The sequence below is a fragment of the Chrysochloris asiatica genome, unplaced genomic scaffold (genome assembly GCF_000296735.1).
Source record: "Chrysochloris asiatica unplaced genomic scaffold, ChrAsi1.0 scaffold00018, whole genome shotgun sequence".
NCBI classification, from domain to species: domain Eukaryota; kingdom Metazoa; phylum Chordata; class Mammalia; order Afrosoricida; family Chrysochloridae; genus Chrysochloris; species Chrysochloris asiatica.
In genome coordinates, this window is record NW_006408536.1 from 18,777,279 (window position 1) to 18,803,609 (window position 26,331).

The window sequence follows — 26,331 nt, forward strand, 5'->3', positions numbered from 1 at the left end:
AATTTGTTGGAGTACAACACTTCATAGTATTCTGTTTTTAATATTTTGATTTCGTTTGGTTCTGTTGTGACATCACCCATGTAGTTTCTAATGTGAGTTATTTGTGTCTTCTTCCTCTTTTCTTTTGTTAGGTTTGCCAATGGTTTGTCAATTTTATTAATCCTTTCAAAGAATGAGCTTCTTGTCCTGTTGATTCCTTCTATAGTTTTTCTATTTTCCACCTCATTTATTTCTGCTCTTATCTTTATTATTTCTTTTCTTTTGGTAACTGTAGGTTCCTTCTGTTGGTCAGTTTCTAATTGTTGGAGATGCTGTGTTAACTTTGGTTCTTTCTTTTTGGATGTGCTCATTTATCACAATGAATTGTCCTCTCAGCACCGCTTTCACCCTGTCCCAAAGATTTTGGTATGTTGTGTTTTCATTCTCGTTTGTTTCTAGGAACTTTATGAATTCACGTTTAATTTCTTCTTTGACCCAGCCACTTTTCAGCACAGTGCTGTGCAGTTTCCATGTATTCAACTAAATTTCCTTAATCTTCTTGTTGGTGATTTCTAGTTTTAGTTTTATAGCACTGTGGTCTGCAAAGATGCTCTGTAGTATTCTGATGTTTGTAAATTTATGGAAGCTTCCTTTGTGAGACTTAACACTTGGTCAAATCGGGAGAATGTTCCATGTGCACTGGAATATAAAGTATATTGTGCTGTTGTAAGGTTGAATGTTCTGTACATGTCTATGAGGTCAAGTTGGTTGATTGTGCTGTTTAGTTCCTCTAACTTTGCCAAGTTTCTTTCTGGTTATTCTGTCCCTCTTCAAAAGTGGCGTATTAAAATCTCCCACTATAATTGTAGCTTTATCTATTTCTTTCTTCAATTCTAGTAAGGTTTGCTTCATATATCTTGGTGCTTTTTCACTGGGAGCGTAGATATTTATTATGTTTATGTCGTCTTGCTCAATTGATCCTTTGATATGAGATAGTGTCCTTCTTTATCTCTTATGCTGGTTTTTGCCTTAAAAGTTTATTTTATCAGAGATTAGAATTGCCACTCCTGCTTGTTTATTGAGAAAAAGAGGAAGACGGATTGGCCAAGTGGCAGCATCGATGGACTCAAGCATGGCAACAGTAGTGAGGTTGGCCCAGGATCGGACAGTGTTTTGTTCTGCTGTGCATAAGGTCACTATGAGTCGGTACAGACTCAATGGCACCTAACAACAATTGTATCCTGTAATCTACCTGACATCCTCACTATCTGGATCTCTGTTCCTACATTTATACCTTCTTTCACATTGGTATTATTTTGATTTTTGGTTGACCTCCCAGCTCCTTTGAATTTGTTGTTTCAGTTTTGTTCTGTTCTGGACTCTGATTTCTGTCGTCTGAGTTTCAGGTGGTGTTGCCACACCTGTCAATCTCTGGTTGTTGTCTGTTCTTGTTGGTTTCCAATCCAAAGAACCCCTGTAGGATGATTTGAAGTGCTGGATTGTTTTTGACAAAATCTCTTAGATTCTGTTTATCCTGGAATGTTTTGATCGCACCATCATATTTGATTGACAGTTTTGCTGGATAGACGATTCTTGGTTGCAGTTTTTTTCTTTGAGGGTTTTGTATATGTTTCCCCATTGCCTTCTTGCCTGCCTGGTTTCTGCTGAGAAGTCAGAGCTTAATCTGATTTACTTGCCTTTGTAAGTGACACTTCTCTTTTCCCTGGCCACTTTTAGGATTCTCTCCTTGTCTTTGATTTTGGAGAGTTGGATTATTATATGTCTTGGTGACTTTCTTTTGGGGTCTATCCTTCCTGGGATATGTTCGGCTTCTTGAATGTTTATCTTCTCATCTTTCAAGATGTTAGGGAAATTTTCTTCCAGAAGCTCTTCAACTATCTCCTCTGTGGACTTCTCTGATTCTTCCTGTTCTGGAATGCCAATAATTCTTAAGTTGTTCCTCTTCATGTTATCCAGCATGAATCTTAGACTCTCTTCAGAATTTTTTATCCTTTTTTCTGCTTGCTCTTCTATCTTAGCAGTATTGAGAGATCTGTCTTCCAGCTCACTAGTTCTGGCTTCCATCTCTCCAATTCCACTCCTTTTCCCTTTCAGTGTATTGTCCATTGCTGATATTTTATTATTAATCACCTGGACCTCTTTTTGCAGGTTTTGAATTGTTTCCAATGCTGTATCAATCTTGTTTGATTGCTCTTGTAGTACTTTCCTGACTTCTTCCTTGTTTTCCTCCACCCATTTTTGGAGCATTTGAATTTGTTTCCATATCATTCTTCTGAATTCCTTCTCAGACAAATCCAAAACCTGCTCTTCCTCTTCTGGGGAGCCTTTGTCTGCCTCCAGCTCATTTGTCTGTTACTCTTTTCTGGTTTTGGACATGTTTTGAGATCTTTTGTTGTGTGTTTTGTTTGTCATTTCCAGTAGTTGTGTGGGTTTTTTTAATGCTTAAATGGATGTTTGTTGCTGTGTTTTTAAGCTTACTGGATGTCTCCTGGTGGATATAATCAGGAGATGGGCTTCCCTTTTCGCATGTAATGCTTAGCAGCTGTTATTGGCTCTTGTCTCAATGGTGGACTCTTACGGGGTATGCTTGTAGCTTGGCTATATGGCCTCAATTGATGTCTCTTCTTGGGTAACATAGAAAAAGCTTTCACCTCCAGGAAAAAGGTTTGATCAAAAGGACCAAAAGAAGACAATATAAAAGCAGAGAAAAAAGCCACCACTTTGAAACAAAAATAAAACTGTGGCCGACTGTCCAGTAGCCTTGCTACACAGGCAGTGTTTGTGCATCGTAGAAGCCTCCAGCAGTGGGTGGGGGTGTCCACTCGCTCAGGCCCCTCCTCTTGTCACAGCCGTAGAGGTGCACAGATAGATATTGAGAAGTTAATGGGAGAAAGATTGTCTCCTATTTTTGTCTCTGAATGTCAGTTAGGTATCTACGTGTGCATAGCGTAATTCTTGAGATAGTTGCATCCTATTATGTTGGGGTTTTACAGATTGTTCATATGGTTTGTCTGTCAGGCCTGATGGGCCTGCTTTTCTCTTGCTAGATAGGCTAGAATAAAGGGTCCTGCACAAGTTAATTTTAGGGCTACGACCCTGAGGGTGACATCATAAGCAGCTGCCAAGCTCTTTCTCTCTGTGCCATGGGAAAACTGTGGGCTCAGTGCTGAACTTTTTTTGTGGGGTCCACACCACCTGAAGGTGTCTGGGCATGGCAAAGAAGGCGCAACAGGGAAGAGGAGGAAAAAAATGTGTAGACTCCCCCATACCTCCTTTTGCAAATGTCACTGCACTGCTTTTAGCACCAGTTCCCTGTGCCGGTCTGGATGTAGCCCCACCCTCTGAACTCCGTCTGGGCGGGGTGGCCCCAGAGGGAGTCCCGTCTTGAGCGAGTCCTACATCTCAGTATTTTCCTTTATATCGTGATTTTTCCAGTTGTGCATGCAGGAAACTGACACCCTGGTTCCTTATGCTAGATCCAGAGCTCTGGTGTTGTTCCGTGAACACAGCTTCTCTGGGTTTTCAATCCCTCCCCAATGGAGCCTTTCCTACCTGGCTGTCTCTGCTGCCTTCTTGCTTTTAAAACTCAAAAACTCACCCAATGTGCATCTCACATCTGAAGGAAACTCAGGGCCCAGGTACCTCCTGCTTCCCTTTGGGGTCTTTGTTGTATAAGTTTTAAGGCTGATAAAGGTTTTAGTCATGTACTCATCATTTGTCTACCCGTAACTCCCACACACAGTCTAACAGAAGAGCCCATATGCCTTCTGAATGGGGACAGCTGGCCTGGCTATTGGTCCTTGGGAACTGTCCTCTTGGACCCTGTTCTCTGAGGGGACAAGGCCCTGGAAGAGCCTCAGGAAGGACAGAGGAGAAGGGGCGAAGACACGTGGAGAACACGAGGAGTGGAGCTTCCTGATTAAATAACAGGGGTTCCGAAACATGTGGACAGAGCGGAAGGCACAGGGCTACAAGAAGAGACACTGGTCCAAAGACCAGAAAGGAGACTCATAAGGACTTAGTGAGAGTGTGTCGGGTTCTGCACTAGATATTTGCCCCTTCTCCCAATCCCTCCTGGTCCTGCAGAAAGCAAGCGCCACGGTTAGCTGGGAGAGCAAGGAGCAGCACACAAACTGTCAGTGACATCAGAGCATTAAGTCCAGGAATCTTCCGGATCTCACCTTAATATAGGATCCAAACTCTAGGCAATCTGGACTGTTCACATTCATTTCAGGGCATTCTGAATGCACAATCACAGATTGGTTCATGGAGGCCAGCAGCCCAGCGTGGGACTCAGGAAGCTCCTCAGAGCATCCTGCTGCCTTACCTTCTTGGTGGGGCTACTCTCCGAAGCTTGCGAAGGGGCTCTGCTTGACTGTGGGGGCACCTCAGCCTCGGCCGGTTGTTCAGACTGGAACAACAAACCAGAGGGAGGATGAAAATGCATGAAAAGGCAACAATCAAAACACTGTGGGAAAATTCATGCAGGTCAAGCACGGCCAGGTTGCCGAACCTCAGAAAGACCTCTGGCAGGCATGGCTACTCCGTCCCAAGGCTCCTCCCAGAGTTAAGTGAACTTTAATCACAGGACACACCAATTCCTAAAGGACCCACATTTCACACTAAGGAAAGACAACTGAAGATCTCACTCTGAGCTCTAACAAAACCCACCATCCCAATAAAAACAACCCAATTTAAGAATGCTCAATTCATAATAAACCCTCTAATAAATTCGAGGGGGGCTTCCAAAAATATGTGGGAAACAGAATGAAAGGATAGAATTTTTCCATGAATGTTTTGAAACCCCCTCGTACAGCTCTTTTCAAAAAAAAAAGTGAGAGTTTGATAGCAGGAGTGTATGTGGTCACTGAGTGTTATGGGATCAGTGACTGAATGTGCAGGGATCAGAGAGAATTGGCCTGAAGACAGAGCACATGGGACTGGGTGACAAGGACAGCCCAGAACTCCTGAACTCCCTCCCTTCAGTTGCTGCAGACTGTTGGTCAGTACTGCAGACTGTTGTTCTGCTGAGAAACAAACCATGACTGCCACATGACACTGCCTATTTCCTCTTCCCAAACCCCAATCTCCATCACAGACACTGCCCTAGAGCGTTTACTCCATCCCTAACCCAGCGCTCCCCAACCTCTTGCAATGTGGCTTCTTCCTCCAACTCTACTGCAAAGGCATGCTCCCAAGAGAGCTAATGCTACCCCATTTAGCAGATTCTAGCTGCCTCTTTCTAGTCTTTTCCTCACGGACCCTCTGGCTCGCCTGGTGCCTTTGACCATCTATACGGAACTCCTGTTTCTAGCATCAGACTAGTCACCATCTCTTGGATTGCCCCCTAGTTGAAATCCTATCCTCCAATTCCCTTTCTGCTTTTGACTTGTCTTATGCTCAAATGGAGCATTTCTCAAGGCTCTAGCTTCCATTCCCCATTTCCCTTCTCTGTTCATTCTTTCCTGGGGCAAACTCATCTGCACATATGTCTTAACTGCTCTAGCTTGATACCTGGGTTCATATCTAAGTCTCCACCTCTTCCAAACTCATAATGCAGGCAAACAACATGCCTGGTTTCTACTGTCAAGGATTTCTTATAGCTTTCTTTTTTCCATTAAGGATACTAATTATACTGTTAATTATATTATAGGTGTAATGAAGCACTAAACACATGATGCTCTCAGTGTGTTGCATGGACTATCTCATTCCCACCTTGTTAGAGAAGAAGTTGAGGATCAAGGCATTAAGTAACTCACCCAAGATCACACAAATAGCAGGGTTTGAACCTAGGCCTCAAGATGCAAAACTTCCTAGCCATCCTCAGGTGCTCTCAGAGCTGGGCTTGTAACCACCAAGCTAGATGAAGGGATTTCAAAAGTCCATGGAAAAATCCCATTATTTTTTAATTCCATTTTTCCACAAACTTTTTGGAGACCCTTTGTACACCATCAGGTGTACCTAGACTGGGCTATACTGCCTCAGGAACTCCCAGGCGTGAGGGTAATTCCTTACAGAAATATTTATTGAACATATTTAGGCATGTCCTGATATTCAAGACACAGACCTTGTGTACAGTTATTTTGAGTCCAGTGGGAGACAAAGAGAATGAACATGTAGTCCCATTTCCATGGGAAAATGGCTGTGGTGGGGAAGTCTGGGGGCCACAGGGGTGCATTGCCGAAGGTGATGCTTCCTCTGAGGCAGAAAGGACAAGCAGGATAGAGCAGCGAGGGATGAATGCAGGACAAGGGAAGAGAGGAGACTCCTGTACTAGCTCAGGAAGGAAATCCCGTGCTCAAACAACCCCCAGTTTCTTCTTGGGATACCAAACGAATGTTGAGGTTAGTCCCCCTGACAGGAAGCCCAGGAGAAGGGGGTTTCAGGAGTGCACTTTTAGACCTGCTGAGTTGGAAGTGCCTGTCAGACACCCAAGTGAAGCTGTTCAGGGGCCAGGCATTACTAGAAGGCCGGGAAATACAAGCACTCCAAGATCCCTGGGTCAAATAGAAAGGCACGCGTCAGCTTTATTAATGGCAGAGTGAGGGCCCAAGAGCCTCCTGCATACAAGAGCTTCCAGCGAATGGTGTTGAAGGCTACAATTTGGCTCTGGAGTCTCTTCTGACCTTCCACTCCTGAATTTATCCCTAGGAAACATGTTCTGGTCCCAAGTCTTTGCGTATAGCCCACTGCAGGGACCCCAGGTGTGTGTCAAGACATCCCACCAGCCAGCAGAGAGAGGAGTGACAGGCTCAGTCACAGGGCATTTTGGTTGGTTCTTCTCCACCATCAGGCTGACAAAGAGCAGCATCGGCTCTAAAGCTCCCATTTTAGGGGCAAGTAAATAAAGTCTCTTTCTCATGGGAAGTCCTGGCATGGTGCTATAGGGTAAGCACTGGACTGCTAACTGCAAGGTCAGTGGTTCAAACCCACCAGTTACTCCTCAGAAACCCTATATAGGACTGCTATGAGTCAGAACTGACTGGATGGCACTTAACAATAAAACTGGCCCTCTTTGCAACGTGAATGAGGATTCTGAACACAGTGTCTTTGTGATTGCTTCTTTGTTTCCTTCGGAGCCTCTCTACAAACACTAACAGTGCTTGGGGAGGTTGAGGAGACATGTGAGATGCCTCTGAAAATGTTTTGCCATTTACAAATTTACCTTCCTGAAACTACTGGGCTTTCTAGATCAACAGTTGTTAGCAACTCCACAGTATTACAGCAGCTTGAACCTAACCATCAATCTCCGCAGGGAGATACTCAAGGCTGTCTATCGCTTTGCACAGGTCCATGACTTATTCCAAATGGATGGATCCATTCACTGAAAGCTTAGTGGCCCGAATTTCATGAAGGTGCTAGAATTAGGCAAAACTTGTTAGAGGCAGAAAACATCCCAGGAAAAGAGATGGGAAAGGAAAACCAGCTTTTGGGGGGGGGGGTGGCTCATAAAGAGATTTAGACACACAAAAGTCCCTCTGTGCAATAAACTACTTCACCTTCTTTCATGAAAAACAGTATGAGCAGCTGGAAAGGAGAACAAATTGGGGAGGTTCATTTGCTATTTCTTCAAACAGAATTTTCAAAGTCACCAATTTTGCCTCACTTTTTCTTCATAATATTCAAGAAAGGGGGTGCGTATAGAAGGAGGCAGTCATGCAAACAGAACAAGGGGATACTGAATGATTTAAAATGAGGAAAGGTGTACACCTGGACTGTATTCTTACACCATCCTTGTTCAATCTGTATGCTGAGCAATTAATCTGAGAAGCTGGATTATAAGAAGAAGATCATGGCATCAGGTTTGGAGGAAGACTCATCAGCAACCTGCAATATGCAGTTGATACAATCTTGCTTGCTAAAAACGAAGAGAACTTAAAACGTTTACTGATGAAGATCAAAGCCTTCAGCATGGGCTGCACCTCAATGTAAAAAAAAACAAAGATCCTCACCACTGGACCAATAAATAACATCTTGATAAACAGAGAAAAGACTGAAGTTGTCAGGCACTTCATTTTGCTTGGATTCAATCAAAACTCATGGAAGGAGCACCCACGAAATCAAAAGATGCAATTTATTTGGCAAATCTGATGCATAAGACCTCTTTATAGCAGATAAAGACCATAGAATTCATGTATTCAAGTTACAGTGATGGAGAAGAATATTAAAAATATCACGGACTACCAGAAGAAATACAGCCAGAATGCTCCTCAGTAGCCAGGATGGCGAGACTTGGTCTCTCAAATTACAGACATGTTATTAGGAGGGAGCACTTGCTGGAGAAGGAAGGACATCATGCTTGGTGAGGTGGAGGGTCTGTAAGAAAGAGGAAGACTCCCAACAAGGTTAGCAGTTCAGACTCACCAGCGGCTCCTTGAAAACCTTATTTGGTGTTGTTAAGCGCTACCGAGTAGGTTCTGACCCAAAGTGCCCCTGTATAGGAGCTTGAACCACCAACCTTGTAGTTCAAAACAGCTTTGCAGTCTGGCACATTAACCCACAGCGCCACACCAGGAAACCCTATACAGGGTCGTTATGAGTCAAAACTGACTTGATAGCACATAACAACAACAACCTTAACTGATACAGCCTTGCTGAGGAATTTGGAGCTTTATCCTGAGAGCCACAGGGGTCACTGGAAGATTTTAAGTAGAAATATGACCCGAGTCATTAGGATCTGGGTTTTAGAAAGATTATTCTGGGTCCAGTGAGTGAAATGGGTTGGAAGCAACCCATAAGGTAGAGACAAGACCCCAGTTAGAAGGCTGAAGAAGTAAACAAGAAGTGATGGTCATTTAAACCAGGCTGGTAGGAATGGGGATAGTCAGATCTGAGAACTATTTAGCCTGGAGACTCGATACAATCTTGGTGACTGATGGAGTATAGTAAGGTGAAAGAACAGAACAAAGACACCTGGAACTCAGCTTTCAATCTAGGACACTGGGTAAAGCTGAGAGGGTAAAAAGATCTTAAAGTAAGAGGAAATTCAAAAGACAGTGTAGAAGTGAAATAAAATCAAGCAGATTCATTGTAAAGCACTGCTCAAACAAACCATCTAGATTGCCTGATAGTACCATCTCCCAAACTGAAGTCACACTCTAGTGACTTTTCTAGAGCAGGGATTAGCCATCTTTGTCACGAGCCAAAGAGTAACTACTGTATGCTCTGTGGACCCTGCAGTCTTGACTGCAATCACGCCACTCCACCATCCTGTGAAAGCAGCCACAGGCAACCCAATGACTGGACATTCTAATAAAACTTTATTTATAAAAACAGGTGGTGGGATGCATTTGGTCTGTGGGTCACAGTGTACCATCCCCAAGCCTGTTGTTGTTGTTAAGTGCCGCCGAGTCGATTCCGACCCATAGCAACCCTGTACAGGGTTTCCAAAGCTATAGATCTTGACAGGAGCAGAAAGTCTCATCTTTCTCCCACAAAGTGGCTGGTAGTTTCGAACTGCTGACCTTAAGGTTTGCAGCCCGATTCGTAACCACTACGCTACCAGAGCAGGGGGTTTGGGAATCATTCTCCAGGTGAGTTTAGGAAACCCTGCATAGTTTCTCTCTCTCAGCGATTCCTAGAGTACAGAGCACGCTTCAAGGCACTACACTTCTGTGGGGTAAAGGAATCCGCTTGCCTTTGCTTAACCCAGCAGTTCCCAGATTTATTGCATTGCAATCCCTTAGTCTCATGGCATTCCCATTAGCATGGAGCAGTACCAATGATCTCTGGGCAATTTCTGGAAACACTGACGTACATGCTGTGTCTTAGTGGAAGCGAGGAAAACCACTGCTTTTCCCTTGAAGGCCAAATGCCATGCTCCACACCTGATCCTTCAAGAGTCACATTCTCCACAGTGGTTGGCAGGCCCAACTTCAAAGGACTCTACTGCAACCCCTTCCTTGCTTCGGCCAAGAAAATAACAGTAGGCTGTGAATGGGCTTGCTGCATGGCAAAAAGGGCTCCCCTCCCTTCCTCTCTCCTTCCCCCGCAGCAACAACTGTTGTTGCCACTGCCAGCTCCTTCTCTGCATGATTTTATTTACTGGGCTCCTTTAAAACCTCCTGGACCCAAGCATACTAAAAAGCACCCATTATAATAGTTAAAACACATGAGAGCAGTACTGATAAATTATGGAGTTTTAAAACAACAGGTCTCAGGTTCCAGTCCCAGGACAGCAGGACTATGTAGTCCAGGTGCTCACCACAACCCCTGCCCGGGCCACTGCAGACACATCCCTGGGGCTTTTCCCAGGATTCAGTTTCCTTTCCAGGCCAATCCACGCTGCTCACCACTGAGCAACTAATCTTGTAAAGTACCATTTCATCAAAATGCTCTTTCTCTCCAAGCCCTTTGATGGGTCCCTAAGGCCTAGAGTACACAATGGAATCCCTCAGCCAGTGCAAGAAAGGCCATCATCATCTGGCTCCCATTCACCTCTCCATCCTAACTGGGCTTGTTTACCCACATGGAACCCGTTCCAGGCATGCAAGTATTCTTGGAACCTTCAAACAGCCCAGGAATTTCTCCCCAACTCAAATTCTGTTTGCTCTAGACCCACTGACCCACTGGTCCCCCAAATACGGCCACACAGCAGACGTCTCTGGGGAATTTTGATAAATTATATGTACCACCCCAGCCTTCCATAGTTAGAATCGCTTGGGGCGGGAGCATTAGAAATTTGTAGTTTAACAAGCTCCCTGGGTGACCTTAATGTAGCCAGACCAAACCAACTGGGGATCATTGAGGGTCCAAAGCCTTCATTTCAGAGATGAGAAAACCACTCCTCTAGGTCGCTTTAGTGTTTTCACCTCTATTTGTCATGGAAGGAATGGGGGTTGTATGCCACCTGGCTTCAAGACTGAATAAATATGTAAAGCTGGGGAAAATGTTCAGCAGTAAGTACTTCAATAATTTCTTTTAAAAGGATCAGCACAAAGCTAGTCCCTATGAGGCAGAGGTTAAAGATGTCCCAGAGGTGGATCATCTCTAACATCAATTCCCCTTGACGCCCCACCCCCAGTATGCTCCTTTCCATATTTGGGTTCTGCCATTCACTGCAATGTCTCACAGAATTCACAAACCATCAAGGAGATGGTTCACAGGTTGTGGAGACTAGAAAGTCTCAAATCCATGGGTCAGGCATCAGGCTGGCGTCGTCTCCTAACTCATGTGGTTGCAGGGGCCAATGAACCCAAATTGGCAGGTCAGATGGCAGGCTTCAGGTGCAAAAGTCTGTGGAAGCTGGTCAGGTCAGCCAATAAGCTGATGGCTCAAGTGCTAAGAACCGTAGGTCAGATGATGAGGAGTTGGATGCAGGATCCAGAGCAAGAAGAGAGAGCTTTGCCCAAGCACTTATCCTGGATACAGACCATACCTTCAAGGAAACAGCCCTTACTTGAGCAAGGTAGTACAAGATTATGACTTGAATAAGGGTGGTAAGGGTGTTGTCCTGCGTCACACCCTTTAGTAAAGTGGTGATTCAAGATACTTCCTAACCAAACTCTGCGTTATCAACGTAACAGACAACTCACTCCTAGATAGCACCATGAGGACAGGCATGTTGTTGTTGTTGTTGTCAGGTGCCATCGAGTCGGAACCAACTCATAGCAACCCCATCCATGCACAGCTGAAAGAAACAATGTCTGATCCTGGGCCAACCTCACTACTGCTGCCACACTTGAGTCCATCAATGATGCCACCTGGCCAATCCATCTCATTAGGGGTCTTCCTCTTTTTCTCTGACCCTCCACCCTACCCAGCATGACATCCTTCTCCAGAGACTGTTCCCTCTGGACAATATGTCCAAAGTAGGAGAGACGAAGCTTAGCCATCTTGGCCTCCAAGGAGCACTCTGGCTGCACTTCTTCCAAAACAGATCTATTGGTTCTATTGGTTCTTTTGGAGAATACTTTCAGTATTCTCCTCCAACACCACAACTCAAAGGCATCAATTCTTCTATGATCTTCCTTATTCACGATCTTCCTTATTCACTGTCCAGCTTTCACATCCATATGAGGTTATTGAAAATACCATGGCTTGGATCAGGCGCACCTTAGTCCTCAAGTTGACATCTCTGCTCTTCAATACTTTAAAAAGTTCCTGTGCAGCAGATTTCCCCAATGCAATACGTCATCTGATCTCTTGACTGCTGCTTCCACGAGTGTTGATAGTTGATCCAAGAAGAATGAAGTCCTTGACAACTTCAATCTTTTCTCCATTGATAAGAATGTTGTTGATTGGTGCAGTGGTGAGGATTTTTGTTTTCTTATAAGGGCCAGGATTTATAATACCTCACAAAATGAGGATAATTATGTCAGGTGACAAAATGGAGGATAATTATATCATTATTCAACTGAAAAATTACATCACTGCACATTTGCCAAACCACTGAAAATCATGGCCCAGCCAAGTAGACAAAAAACCTTAACCATCACAGGTTCCATACACCTTATTTGCATTAGCATCAAACTGTCCAATCCCCTTGGTTAGCCACAAGCACCTTATTTGCATAGTCCCTTTATAGGAATCATAAAGCTTATTGCTTGAAGAGTCATATTAAACAATTCTCTCTCACCACAGTAAGGTTTTGTTTACAAGTCAAATTGACAAATCTCACTTTAAAACATGAAGTCTAACTACAAAACGTTGCCACAGTGTAGTTAACTAGTGATATTTAAAATCTTTGTTACATTCATGCTACTGACAGCTTAGAGAAAGACACTCAAGCTTTGTCTATCATACCCAGGTGAAAGGTTGGCAGTTATAAGGCAGAGGCTGAATTCTATGCAGATGTTCAGCTATTGCTGCTGCAGACTCTAGCGCACCTCTAGTACCTGATGGGCATTCAATAGTGTACTTGCTACCTAAGAGTCCTGGTGTGGCGCTGTAGGATAAACACTGGACTGCTAACTGCAAGGGCAGTGGTTAAAACCACCAGCTGCTCCTCACGAACCCTATATAGGTCACTATGAGTTAGGAACTAACTTGATGACACTTAGCAACAACTTTCACCTGACCGACATCTTTGCTAATAAGCAGAAAACCATACAGTCAAATCCAAGCCAAGGAGATTCAGAGCTAAGTAAGGGCCAGCGGCACACTGGCCACAGTACACCCATCACTCCACAACCAGCTTCAGGGTGTGTGAGTCCAGGCAGCCGCCAAGAGGGTCCAAAGGACTGACTTCTTGGTAAGACAGGTTACCCTAACTCCTGACCCAAGACACCTGGGGAGGCAGTGGGCTGGACTATGAGCACCTGCAGGGCAGGAGCTGGGTCTTGCTTCATTTTCATTTCCTCAGTGCCTGAGCTGGATGTCAGCAAAGGGCAGGTCCTCTAACCAATGTGCGGAATAAGCCAGTAACGAGTCCAGTGCTGTTGTCGGCTAAGAGCTCAAGCAATTCTCTCCATTAGTAACAGAAGTCAGGGAGTAAAGCGGTTCCACATTACAGACTTCAAAGTCAAGTTCAGACTTTCAACTTGCTTAAAACCTCTCTAAGGCACAATTTCGTCACTGGCGTAATGGGGATAATCCACCTAATTCATAGAGTATGAAGACTAAATGAAGGACACGGTCTAGATAAGCACTGGACCATAAGGTTGGTTTGAACTGCAAGGTCGGTGGTTCAAACTCACCAGCCACTTCTTGGAAACCCTACACAGGGTGGCTGTGAGTCAGAACCTACTCGAAGGCATTAACAACAACAACAATCGTAATGATTAATATTAAAAGGCATAGTTTCTGCTACTGCAAGCAGCAATAATTCAACATTGAGGACTTTTTTTCCCCTTGCCAAACAAATGAAAATCTAACATGAGACAATGCTGGTGTAGTGCGCGGTGGCTCGAAAGTCGGCTGTTTGAGCCCATCGGCCGCTCCTTGGGAGAAAGATGAAGCTTTTTGCTCCTACCACGATTTATGGCCTCAGAAACCCTAATTAGGGTCACTCTGAGTTGGAACCAACTCGACAGCACTTCACAACAACAACAACATACTCGGACTGTCCATGACCCAAAACTTGTGCCATTGACTTTTACTTCTACCAAGACCAGTGGGTAGAAATGACAAATACAAAAGCCACTTAAGATTAGCAGATTTCCTGGCTGCCCCAGCACAGACCTCTTAGGTAGTTTGTACCAAACACCTCCAGTACCTGATGCTCTGGTGGCCCCTATTTTAGGCCCACACAACATTGGAGACACCTAGGAAAACACGGACAGAGTAGCTCAGGGCCGATGGACTCAAGCGTGGCAACAGTAGTGAGGTTGGCCTAGGATCGGGCAGTGTTTCGTTCTGCTGTGCATAAGGTCGCTATGGGTCGGTACGGACTCAATGGCACCTAACAACAACAACAACAGATAATCAGTGACTACTGTGGGGAACTAGTCCCCAACTAAAGCAGTCACACATAGCATAATCCCTTGGGTATCCCTGGACGCCAGTGAATTTTGGATAGTATCCATGAAACAAACTATTCCAACTAAAGGAGTATGGATGCTTTGTTGTTGTTGTTGTTAAGTGCCACTGAGTCGATTCCGACCCACAGTGACTCTGTATAGGGTTTCCAAGGAGCAGCTGGTGAGCTTAAACCGCCAACCTTGCAGTTCAAACGACTTTGCAGTCTGATGCATTAACCCACAGTGCCACACCAGGACTCCCTTTGTTGTTGTTGTGAAGGACTCCTTTACTGTGGTCTACATAATGAGTATTTTGACCATAGCCAGAGTTTTGTTCTTCTAATTCCGATCTCTAGTAATAGAATGGCAGTGTGAGGCCCATGAGCTAAATCATTACATGAGCTAAAGTCATTTGATAACAGCATCTGCAGAATCAACATGGCCAACCTCACAGATAAGGGACTCCTGTCATAAATCACCTTAATATTTATGTGCCCCATTAGATAAGGTTGAAGAACAATGCCCTATGCATAATAAACCACTTGCCATGGAACCCACTTGAATTCATGGTGACCCCATGTGTGTCAGAATAGAACTGTGCTCTACAGGGTCTTAAATAGTTGCTTTATTCTGAAGTACATCTCCCACCTTTCTTCTGAGGCAACTCTGGGTGGACTCAAAGTGCCGACCTTTTGGGAAGCAGTCAAGTGTGCCAGCCACTTGCACCACCCAAGGGCTCCCTTTGTCCAACCAAACGGAGTTTCTCCTCCAGGGCCCCATTACCAACACAATTCACAGGCATCTAGTTATTGCGGTCTTTAGAAACTCTTTCAACTGGTTCCCCCATTCCTGACAATCGTAACAAAATGAGAGACAATTTTCAAAGTGTCACAAAGTCCTGACCTCACTCCATATTTATGCTGATAGTTCTGAAGACCCTTTCAGGATCCAGTATCTGTAGTGACGATGGAATGTCAGAATAACACCTTTTCTATCTACTGATAGCTTATATTTGGGCTGGGATAAATGTCTGTTTGAGAATTGACAGAGTCCTTTCTGCATTAGCCATGCCCATCAGAGGAAAGTGACTTTAAAACTTAAAAACAAAACTAAAAAACTCAACTGGAAATGGCTGGCTAGAGGGAGAATTGTAAAAACTTTTGTGTGATTTAGGAACCAGCCATAAAATAAATCCAGTGTTGCTGAAGATATAGAATTGGAACTAGAATACTGTTGATAGAGTATAAATCAGTACAGCCACTTTGTAAAGCTGTTCAGCAGCATCTAATAAAACCGAACATATGCCTACCCTATGACCCAGAACCCCACTCCAGAGAAATGAAAACACATATGTCCATTTAAAAAGCTGTACACACATGCTCAGAGTATACTGTTGATAATAGTCAAAATCTGAAAACTATCCAAATGCCCATCAGCAGTAGAATGGATATGCCAGGATATAGTGAGACACACACACACAGGACTATTACACAGCAATGATCTACAACTACACATGACAGTCAGGATGCATCACACAAACAATGGTTGAACAGAAGAAGCCAGACACAAAACTACGAATACCTCCCGATTCTATTTACATCATGTACAAATTAGGTAAAACGAAGGTGATCTGTTAGAAGTAAGAATAGTGGTAACCCTAAGAAGAGGGAGTAGTGACTGAAAGGGGTACAAGATGGGGGGGGGTGCTTCTGGGGTGCTAGTATTATTCTGCTTCTTGATTTAGGTGCTGGTTACATGAATGTGTTCAGTTTGGGAAATTTTACGGAGTGGCACACTCAATGTGCATTTTTCTATCTGCATTCTATACTTTGAAAAAAAGAAAAAGAAAGCCAGTAGCACCCATTTCCTGCAATGTCCTTAAAGCGCCACCTAGTGGCACAAGCGGAATGTAACAAGACCTCCAGAGACTTAAAAACCATGACCCCATTTCTAGCAGCATATATAGGCACTGGGCTGAACCAGTGCCCCAGAGGAAAATCATTCCCATAATACAAAAGTAGCTCTCAACTAGCACAAAGAATCTAGACACAAGGACTCAGTGGTCAGTAGAGCCAGTGACCACTGCCATGCCAGGAGTATTTACTGATTGGGGGCTTCCGTACCGATGAACTTGCTGAGCAAAGCAGCGTAGAGTAGAGGTAAGGAAGCCACAGAAAAAGAATTCCCTTTACCTTGCTTTCTTGACGCTGTACCACCTTCTTCACCTTTGAGATACACTGCTGAGGCAAGACTGTAGTCTGGTTTCTGCCAATTAAGCTTGAGCAACATGGACTTAAAGGCACACCCACTGTAAGCCTTTGAAGCTGCCAGTTGAATACAGGTTTTTGCTGGCTCAGGATTTTGCTAGCTCAGTCTGAAAGCCATAGCACATCTTGGTCAAACAAAGGTCCTCAAAAAAAAAAGTTGCAAACCACAGACCCCAGGATCCCAATCCTTAAGTCAGGAGGTGGCAGACTGAAAGAATTGATGATCTCATCAATTTTTCCCCTTCCCACTTCTGTTATTAACAAAACCAAGAGATGGTTTGGATTTGGCTTATATGCAATGATTTCCTGACCCATGATGGGAGCAGAGGACCAGTCCTTGAAAGGCTGCATGAGTGGGAAAGAATGGGATACTACTATGAGTGGTTTAGTAAGCCAGTCCAGCACACCTTCGGGGCCTGGGACCATGAATTTCCAGTGATCCTGAGGCTGTTCTACATTTACCAACTAGACCCTGCCTCTGTTCTCTGGGCCCGTAAAAATAATAATTATAACAGCTAATTGTTGTTGAGGCTTGACTATGCGTAGGCACTATTCTAAGTGCTTTACGGCAATGCCCAGTATGGGCAAAGTCAGCACAACGTGACCGAGGCAAAGGAAGGCACTGAGCTGTACACAGGAATTAAGGGTAATTATGGGAAACTCTGTAACATATACAATCCTACAACAACAGCCACAGCAAACAATAATTTTCAAATGGATACAAAGGTTGGTATGTTTGCTAAATAGATACGGGAGGTCTGATGTGAGTACACTAGTGTGTATATGTAGGCATGTGGCTATTTCTATATACATGTGCAGAAGTGATGCGTGCATACCCATATTTATAATGCAGCATATAATAGTGAGCATAGAAATAACTTCTTACACATAACCGAGTATCTTATGGGACTGAGTTACTGAGTTTAAAGGCTAAAGACCATAGTCTCGGGGAACATTTAGGTCGATTGGCATAAATATAACATTCTACATCTTAGTTTGGTGAGCAGTGTCTGGGCTCTTAAAAGCGTGCGATGTTCTCCCATGTAAGCTAGCACTCAATTCACAATAACAACTTTTTTAAAAAAAGCTTGTCATCGAAGATAAAACTATTGATCTCTTCCCATCTGGAGCAAAAGAGAATGAAGAAAACCAAAGACTGGAGGCTGCAATAAGTCTGGAGGTCATGTGAACCACAATCTTCTCTACCCTGAGCCCATCGGAGCTAGGTGGTGCCCAGCTCCCACTACTGCCTGTTCTGACCAGGAACACAATAGAAGTTCCTGGTTAGAGTGGGTACAAAAACGTAGAACAAAATGCACATTTATGAAAAAGACTTCCTGGGATGATTGCCCAAAGACGTTTTTTAAAAAAATATTAACCTTGAGTGTTTATTTGCCATGGAGGGAGACCTTGAACCTTATTCTTAGAATTTATATATAGATTTATATAAAGACTTGAAGTTGATCTGAGGATGCGGTATTCAGCTTCTTCATTTTTAACTTTTTCTTGTGAATTGGGTGAAAGTTTAGAGAATCAATGAATGATACAAACTTCACTTCATTTAGTTGCGTACAAACCTCCAGTGTACCATCCCTTATCCCACTTCCTCCTCCTTTGACCACCTTCGGAACTTTCTCCTTGGGTAAACGCTGCCCTTCAGATTTCAAATGGTTCATCCCTCTCTAGTGCTGTGCCCCCCCCCTCTAGACCGATGGACTGCTTGGCTATACACTGAATCATGGGGGTGAGTGAGTTCAATTCCAGACCCGAAAGGTAACCCAGGCCCATGGTCTTATGGCTCACCGAGTCTCCATCAGACCTGTAAGCATGGTCTTTTGTTATGACTTGGACTTTTGATTCACATTTTCTAGAGGATTCTACTTTTCAGAGCCCGTTAGTAGTGGTAGTCGGGCGCCAGCTACTTTTTCTGATCTCAGGCCCATGGGAGATTGACGCTCCTATAGTCCATTAGGCCACTGGACCAATTCTTTCCATGCGCTAAGACAACCTTCTAATTTGAAACTGAAGCCACTCTAGGAAACCAGACCATTTTTCAGCCCAAGATTAGACTGGCCTATAAAATTAAAGGAGCCCTGGTTGTGCCGTGGCTTACGCAGTGGACTGCTAACCATAAGGTCAGCTATTCAAATCCACCACCACCTCTGTTGGAGAAAGATGAGGCTTTCTGCTCCCATAGAGATTTACAGCCTCCGAAAGCCCATACAGGATCGCTGTGAGTCAAGACCGCCTGGATAGCACTCAACCACCACCATCACCACTACCAGAAAATAAACACCCCCAACTGAGATGAATGTTCTCCTTCTAACAATCAACTGTAGGAGACCAGAAGGACAACATCTGCCTAAAAACAAAGATGAGAAGGTAGGGACAGAGGCAAGGAAACTAGAGCCCTAAAAAAGAAAGCAGCAGCTAGGACAGAAATGGGGCGAGTGTAGACACGTTGCAGGGATGGGAACAATGTCACAAAACAATCTGTATATGAACCAGCAAATGGAAAACGAATTTGCTATGTAAACTTTCAGCAAAAGCACATAAAATGGTCAAACAAGTCACACGGTAAGAGGCAGAGTTGTGATTTGAACTCTGAGACCATACTCAGAACTACTCCATCAGGTCACCTCCCTGAGCCCTACACCCCTGGTCATACTGTCCTGTCCTTTTCCATTATCACCACAGCTCATCAGGAAACCCTCCCGAATGCTCTGCTCTCACAATGACCCCTCTCCAGTCGCTTAGGGACATTGCATGTTTTCTGTCATTGTATGATGGAGGTGGGGTGACAAGAGCAAAACTGATTCAATTATTCAGGAACCTAGAAATAAATCACATCTGACCTCCTGAGGAGAAAACATAGTGCCCAGTCAGTCATTGCCCTCAAACCTTGGCAATCAAGCATGAGGAAACAGGGTTAATGAGACACAAGGAAAATGTTGCAGATGGATCTTGGCTGAAAGCAGAGAAAACCAGAAGGAAAAACTGTGCTTTATTGACTATGCAACGGCTATTCCAGAGCACTTTGTTGTGCTCATGAGTAACCTGTACACAGACCAAGAGGCAGTTGTTCAAACAGAACAACAGGGCACTGGTTTAAAAGCAGGTACGGTGTGCACCAGCGTTGTACTCTTGCACCACACTTGTTCAGTCTGTATGCTGAGCACATAATCCAAGAAGCTGAATTATATCAAGAAGACACAACTTTGTTTACTGGAAGCAATGGAGTTAAAAGACTTACTAGAAAAGATCAAATACTACATCTTTCTGTATGGACTGCACACCTCAGTATAAAGAAAATAAAAATCCTCATGACTGGACTGACCAATCAATATCATCATGATAAGTGGAGAGAAGATGGAAGTTGTCAAAGACTTCATTTTGCTTGGATCCACAATCAACACTCATAGAAACAGCCGTCAAGAAACCAAACGATGTATGGCGTTAGGCAAATCTACCATGCAAGATCTCTTTAACGTGGTCAAGAGCAAGGAGGTCAATTTGAGGACTAAGGTGCACCTGGCCCAAGCCATGGTATTTTTAATCACCTCATATGTTGCACAGTGAATAAGGGAGATCATAGAAGAATTCATGCATTTGAGCTATGGCGTTGGAGGAGAATACTGAAAGTACCATGGGCTGCTAGAAGAACAAACAAATCTGTTTTCAAAAAAGTATAGCCAGAATGCTCCTTAGAAGCCAGAGTGGCAAGACTTCACTTTTCATACTTCAGACATGTTATCGGGAGGGACCAATCCCCTGAAGAAGGACAGCATGCTTGGTAAAGTGGAGGGTCAGTGAAAAAGAGGAAGACCCCCAGTGAGATGGTTTGACACAGGGGCAGCAACAAGGGGCTCAGATGTAGCAACAGTTGCGAGGCCGGCACAGGACTGGGCAGTAGTTTCTTCTATTATGCCTAGGGTTGCTATGACACGGAGCTGACTAGAAATCACCTAACAACAACAAATATGTAGACACATGAGACAATACAGGATGGCTGTCTTCAGAGGGGAAAAAATATAGGCCTACAGGGTAAAGACTGTATCATAACCTTGTGCTCCCAAAGTTCTCAGCAAAGTGTGGGCCTGTGGCAAGCACATTCTATAACCATCCAATAAATTACTAGATGAATTTATGGTATCTTCCAAAGGAATGATGCTATTAGCAAAGTTTTATGCGATGCAATAGTAATATCAAAAGCAAGGTATAAGAAGAGGAAAATCTAAGAATGAAGGCAGGCAAGTCACCAGTAGTGAGGTAAGGCTAATTTATGAAGCGGTTTCATAAAATCAAATCTGTGGCTAAAACAGATAATATATCAATGCAGGTATTAAGATGAGGGAGGTTATGGAAAACAACAACAACAACAACAATCTGAAACATGGTTCCCCAGGCTAATAAAGGACAAAAAGCTGAGATTCTGGGGCTAGGATCACAGCGTGAATTCTTACTTGTCATGGGACACCCGTAGCCTGTAGTTCAAAGAGCTGCAGAATGCGGAAACGAAGGGCAATAGAGCCCAGTGGATGTGGTTATGCTGAGCATCAAGGGAGTTGACATTTCTGAAGCACTTAAAGAGTACCTGGCACGAAAGCACTTAGCTAGGTGTTGGCTAAATTCATACACAAAGCCTCTATGGGCTGTACACTTTTAGAATGGAAGCTGAAATGCAACACTGGTTATTTATGATGCAAAATTTCTGCCTTTTGTTTCCTCTGAGAAGGCAGGGTAAGAGAAGTAGATGCACTTGGTCTTCTACTACACCGAGCCCAGTCCAGAAACTACAGGGTGCAGGCTACTAGGGCCCAAGTGGACACAAGTCTGCATTGGGGAAGACGGGTCACAAAGAAGGATTTGTGCTCAAGGCGTAAAGAGTTCCTATTTAGAAAATCCCTGATGAGCACAAAGATGCCAGATTCTCATGACCTTTTGGCCTACCAGATCTACGGTAAGTTTCTGTGACGTATGCAAAATGATTGGTTTCTCTCCACTCTTCCCATATCTAGCTCTTGCCAAGTCATATTTCCCAGCTCTCCTCTGCTCCCAGAGCTGGTGGCCCTGTCACTTACAAGCTGAGGCACTGCCAGTAGCTCACCCCTACCCTCTTCTGTAAAACGATCCACAGTGACAGATGGGAGGCTGTGAGCTCTGAAGTGTGGAAGTGAAATCTGTTCAGACACACACAGAAGCAAGCAAGTGACAGAGCCCTGTGGGGCCGAACCTCCCAGGACGAAGGCCAGCTGCAGGGTGAGCAGCAGGCAGAGGCAGGTGAGAGCTCCTCAGCCCCTCAGTGGATGGCAGGGACTCCCACTCCCCATGAAGCAGGCCCCGCCCCCAGAGTCAGCAGCTGAGGTGGCACTCCCCCACCAGGAAGCTGCAGGTGCTCAGAGCTGCCTCCCTATAAGACAAACAGGACACTGGCATGATGGTGCGTCTCTTGGTGGCACAAATGGTTAAGAGCTGGACTACTAAACGGAAGGTTGGGGGTTCAAAACCACCTAGCAACACCTCAGAAGTAACGCCTGGCGATCTGCTTCCAAAAGGTCACACAGCCTTGGAAACCCCATGGGGCAGTCCTACTCGACACATATGGGGTGTCAGAAGTTGGTATCGACTCAGCAGCAGCTAACAACAACCTAGGTGACACCTCTGTTATGGACTGAATTATGTCCCCCCAAAAATATGTTAGTAAATCCTAACCTCTAGACCTGTGGTTATAATCCCATTTGGAAGTGGATTCTGTTATGGTCATGAGGCAATATTAGTGGAAGACATATCTTCAATCAACCTCCTGAGATCTAAAAAGAGTAGCATAAGCAAGTTAAGCAACCACAAGTGCGGGGAAGACACATGCCACATGAGTACCAAAGAACTCAGGAATAGAGGCTCAAAAGAGACCAGGGCTTTCCCCAAGAATAGAGAGGAAAAGCCTTCTCCTAGAGCCGGCACCCAAAACACAGAGTTCTAGCCTCCTAAAGTGTGAGAAAATAAATTTATGTTTATTAAAGAACAGATTAAGAATTTTTTTAAATTGATTATAAAACCTGGAACTACAGAAGTGTCAAAAAGGATTAAAAACAACATAGGACAAATTCAGGCTCTCCGCAGTTGTACATTCATAGGAAGATGACTCTGTGACTCAGAATCTGCCTGCAGAGACCATGGGGTAAAATGATGAAGGAGCCATGACTAGAAATACAAGATGGGTCGGCAGACTTAGAAATATAGCTCACTTGTATCTGAGAAGAAAACACAACAAACAACCCTTCCAAGACTAAGACTCAATGGGAATATACTCTCTGATTGGTGACCATGCTCGTCAACGATAAAGGGAAGTGAGGGAAAAACAGCAATGAAGTGGCGAGCTAAGCCCTACAATGTTCAATAGACTTCTGTGAACCCGGGTGAAGACCTGGTTGGCCAACAGTGTGGCAAGACCTGGGGACTCTTGGGCCCAGAGTCAGTGACATAGCCACAGAGGACTAGAGTGGAGAGTGAAGCATCCAGCTGATAAGAAGAGAGGGCATATGCACAAGAACACCCACACATGCAGATAATACCCACTTATCCTGGCTTCAGTGACTGGATGATCAGAGCTCAATTTGATGAACCTGACTTACACCTATGGAAGCAGTAGCTCAAAAGAGGGAACAAGTCCTTACAGCAAGAATCATTCCCACCCCCTCCACACACAGAGTAGACAGGGATGGGCAACTTGGACATTGGCTACCCAAAATGGGGGGCGGGGGGCTACAAAGGCAAGAACTGACTGGCTTACAATATTTCAAGAGGGAACCTAAATCCAGGGGGCCTGGAGGAAGGTAGAATCTCCAGTGAGTAGTATCCAATCTCTCTAGGCAGGGCTGATGCAATGAAATGCAGACGGGTCTCTTGTGATACAATATTGAATAACTGTTATCAGGACTGATTGTGAGGGTTGGAAATGTAAAGGTAGACGTTTTATAGCAAGGAGGGGAGTGATTAACTTTGCAGTCTAGAATCGGAGGTCCCTAGGACCATCAAGGGAGAAGAGCAGAGAGCGGGACCCTACCCAGAGAAGCAGCGATGTCTGAGATGGAGGCAGAGATGATGACGTGGATCGATGGAGCAGCTGGAGACTTTAGATCCAGAGAGGGAGAGCGACTGTGTGCTGATGACCTGGGGGGTACGGGAGGCAGGATTGCAGGGTATACCCTTTGGTTGGTTGATGATGCATGGAGGGGATTGTAACCATGGCAATGAGACAATATACAATAGAATGAATGTAAAACTAATGTTCTCCATGTAAACTATCACATAATTCACAATAAAACATTAAAAAACAAAAAACAACCCTGAAATAACAAGCAGAGAGCAGCAAGGCCTGCAGATATGACTAAGAGTGTTCTAAAGTGAAAGCCATGGTTTTCCCAGTGGGAAGTGAATCTTAGTGCCATCTGGTGTTGCTAGGTGCGTTTCAGTTGCTTCTGACTCATAGCGACCCCATGCACAACAGAACCCCTCACAACTATTACACTGGAGCCCATTGCTGCTCTAATGGTGTCAATCCACCTCATTGGGGTCTTTCTCTTTTTCATTGACCCTCCATTTTACCAAGCATAATGTCCTTTTCCAGGGATGGGTCCCTTCTGATAACATGTCCTCCAAAGTATGAGAGACAAAGTCTTGCCATCCTGGCTTCTAAGGAGCACTGTGGCTGTACTTCTTCCCAGACAGATGTGTTTGTTCTTCTGACAGTCCAAGGCACTTTCAATATTCTTCTCCAACACCATAACTCAAAGGCATCGATTCGTCTGCAAGTCTTCCTGATTCACTGTCCAGCTTCCATATGCAGACAAGGCAATTGAAAATATCATGGCTTGGGTCAGGTGTACCTTAGTTCTCAAACTGTTATTTTTGCTCTTGAACACCTTAAAGAGGTCTTATACAACAGATTTGCCTAGTACAATATGTCTTTTGATTTCTCTTCCATGAGTGTTGATTGTGGATCCAAGCAAAATGAAGTCTTGGACAACTTCAATCTTTTCTCCATTTATCAAGATATTATTGATTGGTCCAGTTGTAAGGAATTTTGTTTTCTTTACATTGCGGTGCAGCAAGGTTGTATCATCTGCATATCACAGGATGCTAATGAGTCTTCCTGCAATCCTGATGCCAAAGTTTTATTCATCTACTTCAGCTTCCTGGATGAGTTGCTCAATTCCAGATTGAATAAGTATAGTGAAAGGATCCAGCCCTGATGTACACTTTTCCTCATTTTACACCATTCATTCATTATCCCGCTGTTCTCTTCTTGGTCTATGTACAGGCTCCTCATGAGTACAGTCAAGTGGTCTGGAATCCCCACTGTTTGCAATGTTATCCATAGCTTGTCATGATCCACAGAGTCAAAAGCCTTTGCACAGCCAATAAGTACAAGTTAACATCTTTCTGGTATTCTCTGCTTTCATCCAAGAACAAAGAAATTACAAATGATACCTAGAGACATTACAGTGACACTGAATGAGAATCCAAAATGAAGCTTTTAAAGTCACCCTAGAGAAAAGACAAATGAGCTCCAAAGGAACCAAAATTAAATGGAGAGTAAAATTTACAGCAGCATCAACAATAAAAGCCAGAAGATGACGTCTCTATCCAGCTTGGCTGCCCCTTTCCAGGGCCTCTAGATAGAGCGCAGACTTTTCCCATCTATGTCTCTTGTTGGCTTGAGGTTTTAGGCTGCTGCAGGGTCAGTCTGGGACAGATGGGAGATAAAAAGAAACCTCAGAGAGCTCACTGCCATGCTGTTCCTCGAGTCCTGAGGTTCCTAGGCAGCCCATCTTTTTCTTCCCACATTTCATAGTCCTCCTTCCATTATATCATAGCAGAGGTTCTGCTTTGAGGAGGAGGACGAGGAGTAAGGGAAATTCATCTCTGCCACCTTGCTTTCTCAGCTGTATCTTCTGATACTTCACTTATACAAGGGGGATTCCAAAAAATCATGGAAAAATTTCCACTATCTTTTCATTCCATTTTCCCATGAATTTTTGAAGCTCCTTAATATGTTATAATTGAATAAACTTTACATCTAGAGAGTAAATTTGTCGAGGAAACAGTGGGGTTCTGTTTATGATGGTCGAATATTGGGTAACAACCACAGTGATGGCTGCACAACACTACTAATGTAATCAATATCCCTAAATCACCATACATGGAAAACACTGGATTGGCAAATGTGTTCAATATTTGTATAGTTACAACAATAATTTTTTCATTGATTAGATGATTCTGCAAGAGACCTACATAAGCACAAAAATACACCAACCCCCAAAAAGATAAAGTTCTAAAACTGTTTCTCCCTTGAAGAATTTACTATATATTTTTTTATCATCAACTGCATACTGACATATAGAAAGAATATGTGAAATGATATTGTTATGGTTGTTAAGTGCCGTCTAGTCGGTTCCAACTCATAGTGACCCTACCTAGGGTTTCTGAGGCTGTAAATCTTTGCAAGAGCAGAAAGCCTCATGTTTCTCCTGTGGAGTGGCTGGTGGACTTGACTGTCAATCTTGTGGTTTGCAGTCCAGTACTTACCCTGTGGAGCCACTGTGCTCCCAATTAAAAGCTTAGGGTAATTTCAAACATGTCCAAATTTTCCTTCCAAATAAAAT

The 26,331-nt window shown here is 44.0% G+C and overlaps 1 protein-coding gene across 2 annotated transcripts in view; it reads right to left on the minus strand.

The window, feature by feature from the left end:
• The window catches only part of REPS2 (RALBP1 associated Eps domain containing 2), a 284,312-nt gene that overhangs the window by 19,599 nt on the left and 238,382 nt on the right, over positions 1 to 26,331 (minus strand). For both annotated transcript variants that reach the window (XM_006835601.1, XM_006835600.1), the window contains exon 15: positions 4,328 to 4,411. In XM_006835601.1, coding sequence (XP_006835664.1) covers positions 4,328 to 4,411 — 84 coding nt within the window. The remainder of the gene's footprint in view (positions 1 to 4,327; positions 4,412 to 26,331) is intronic.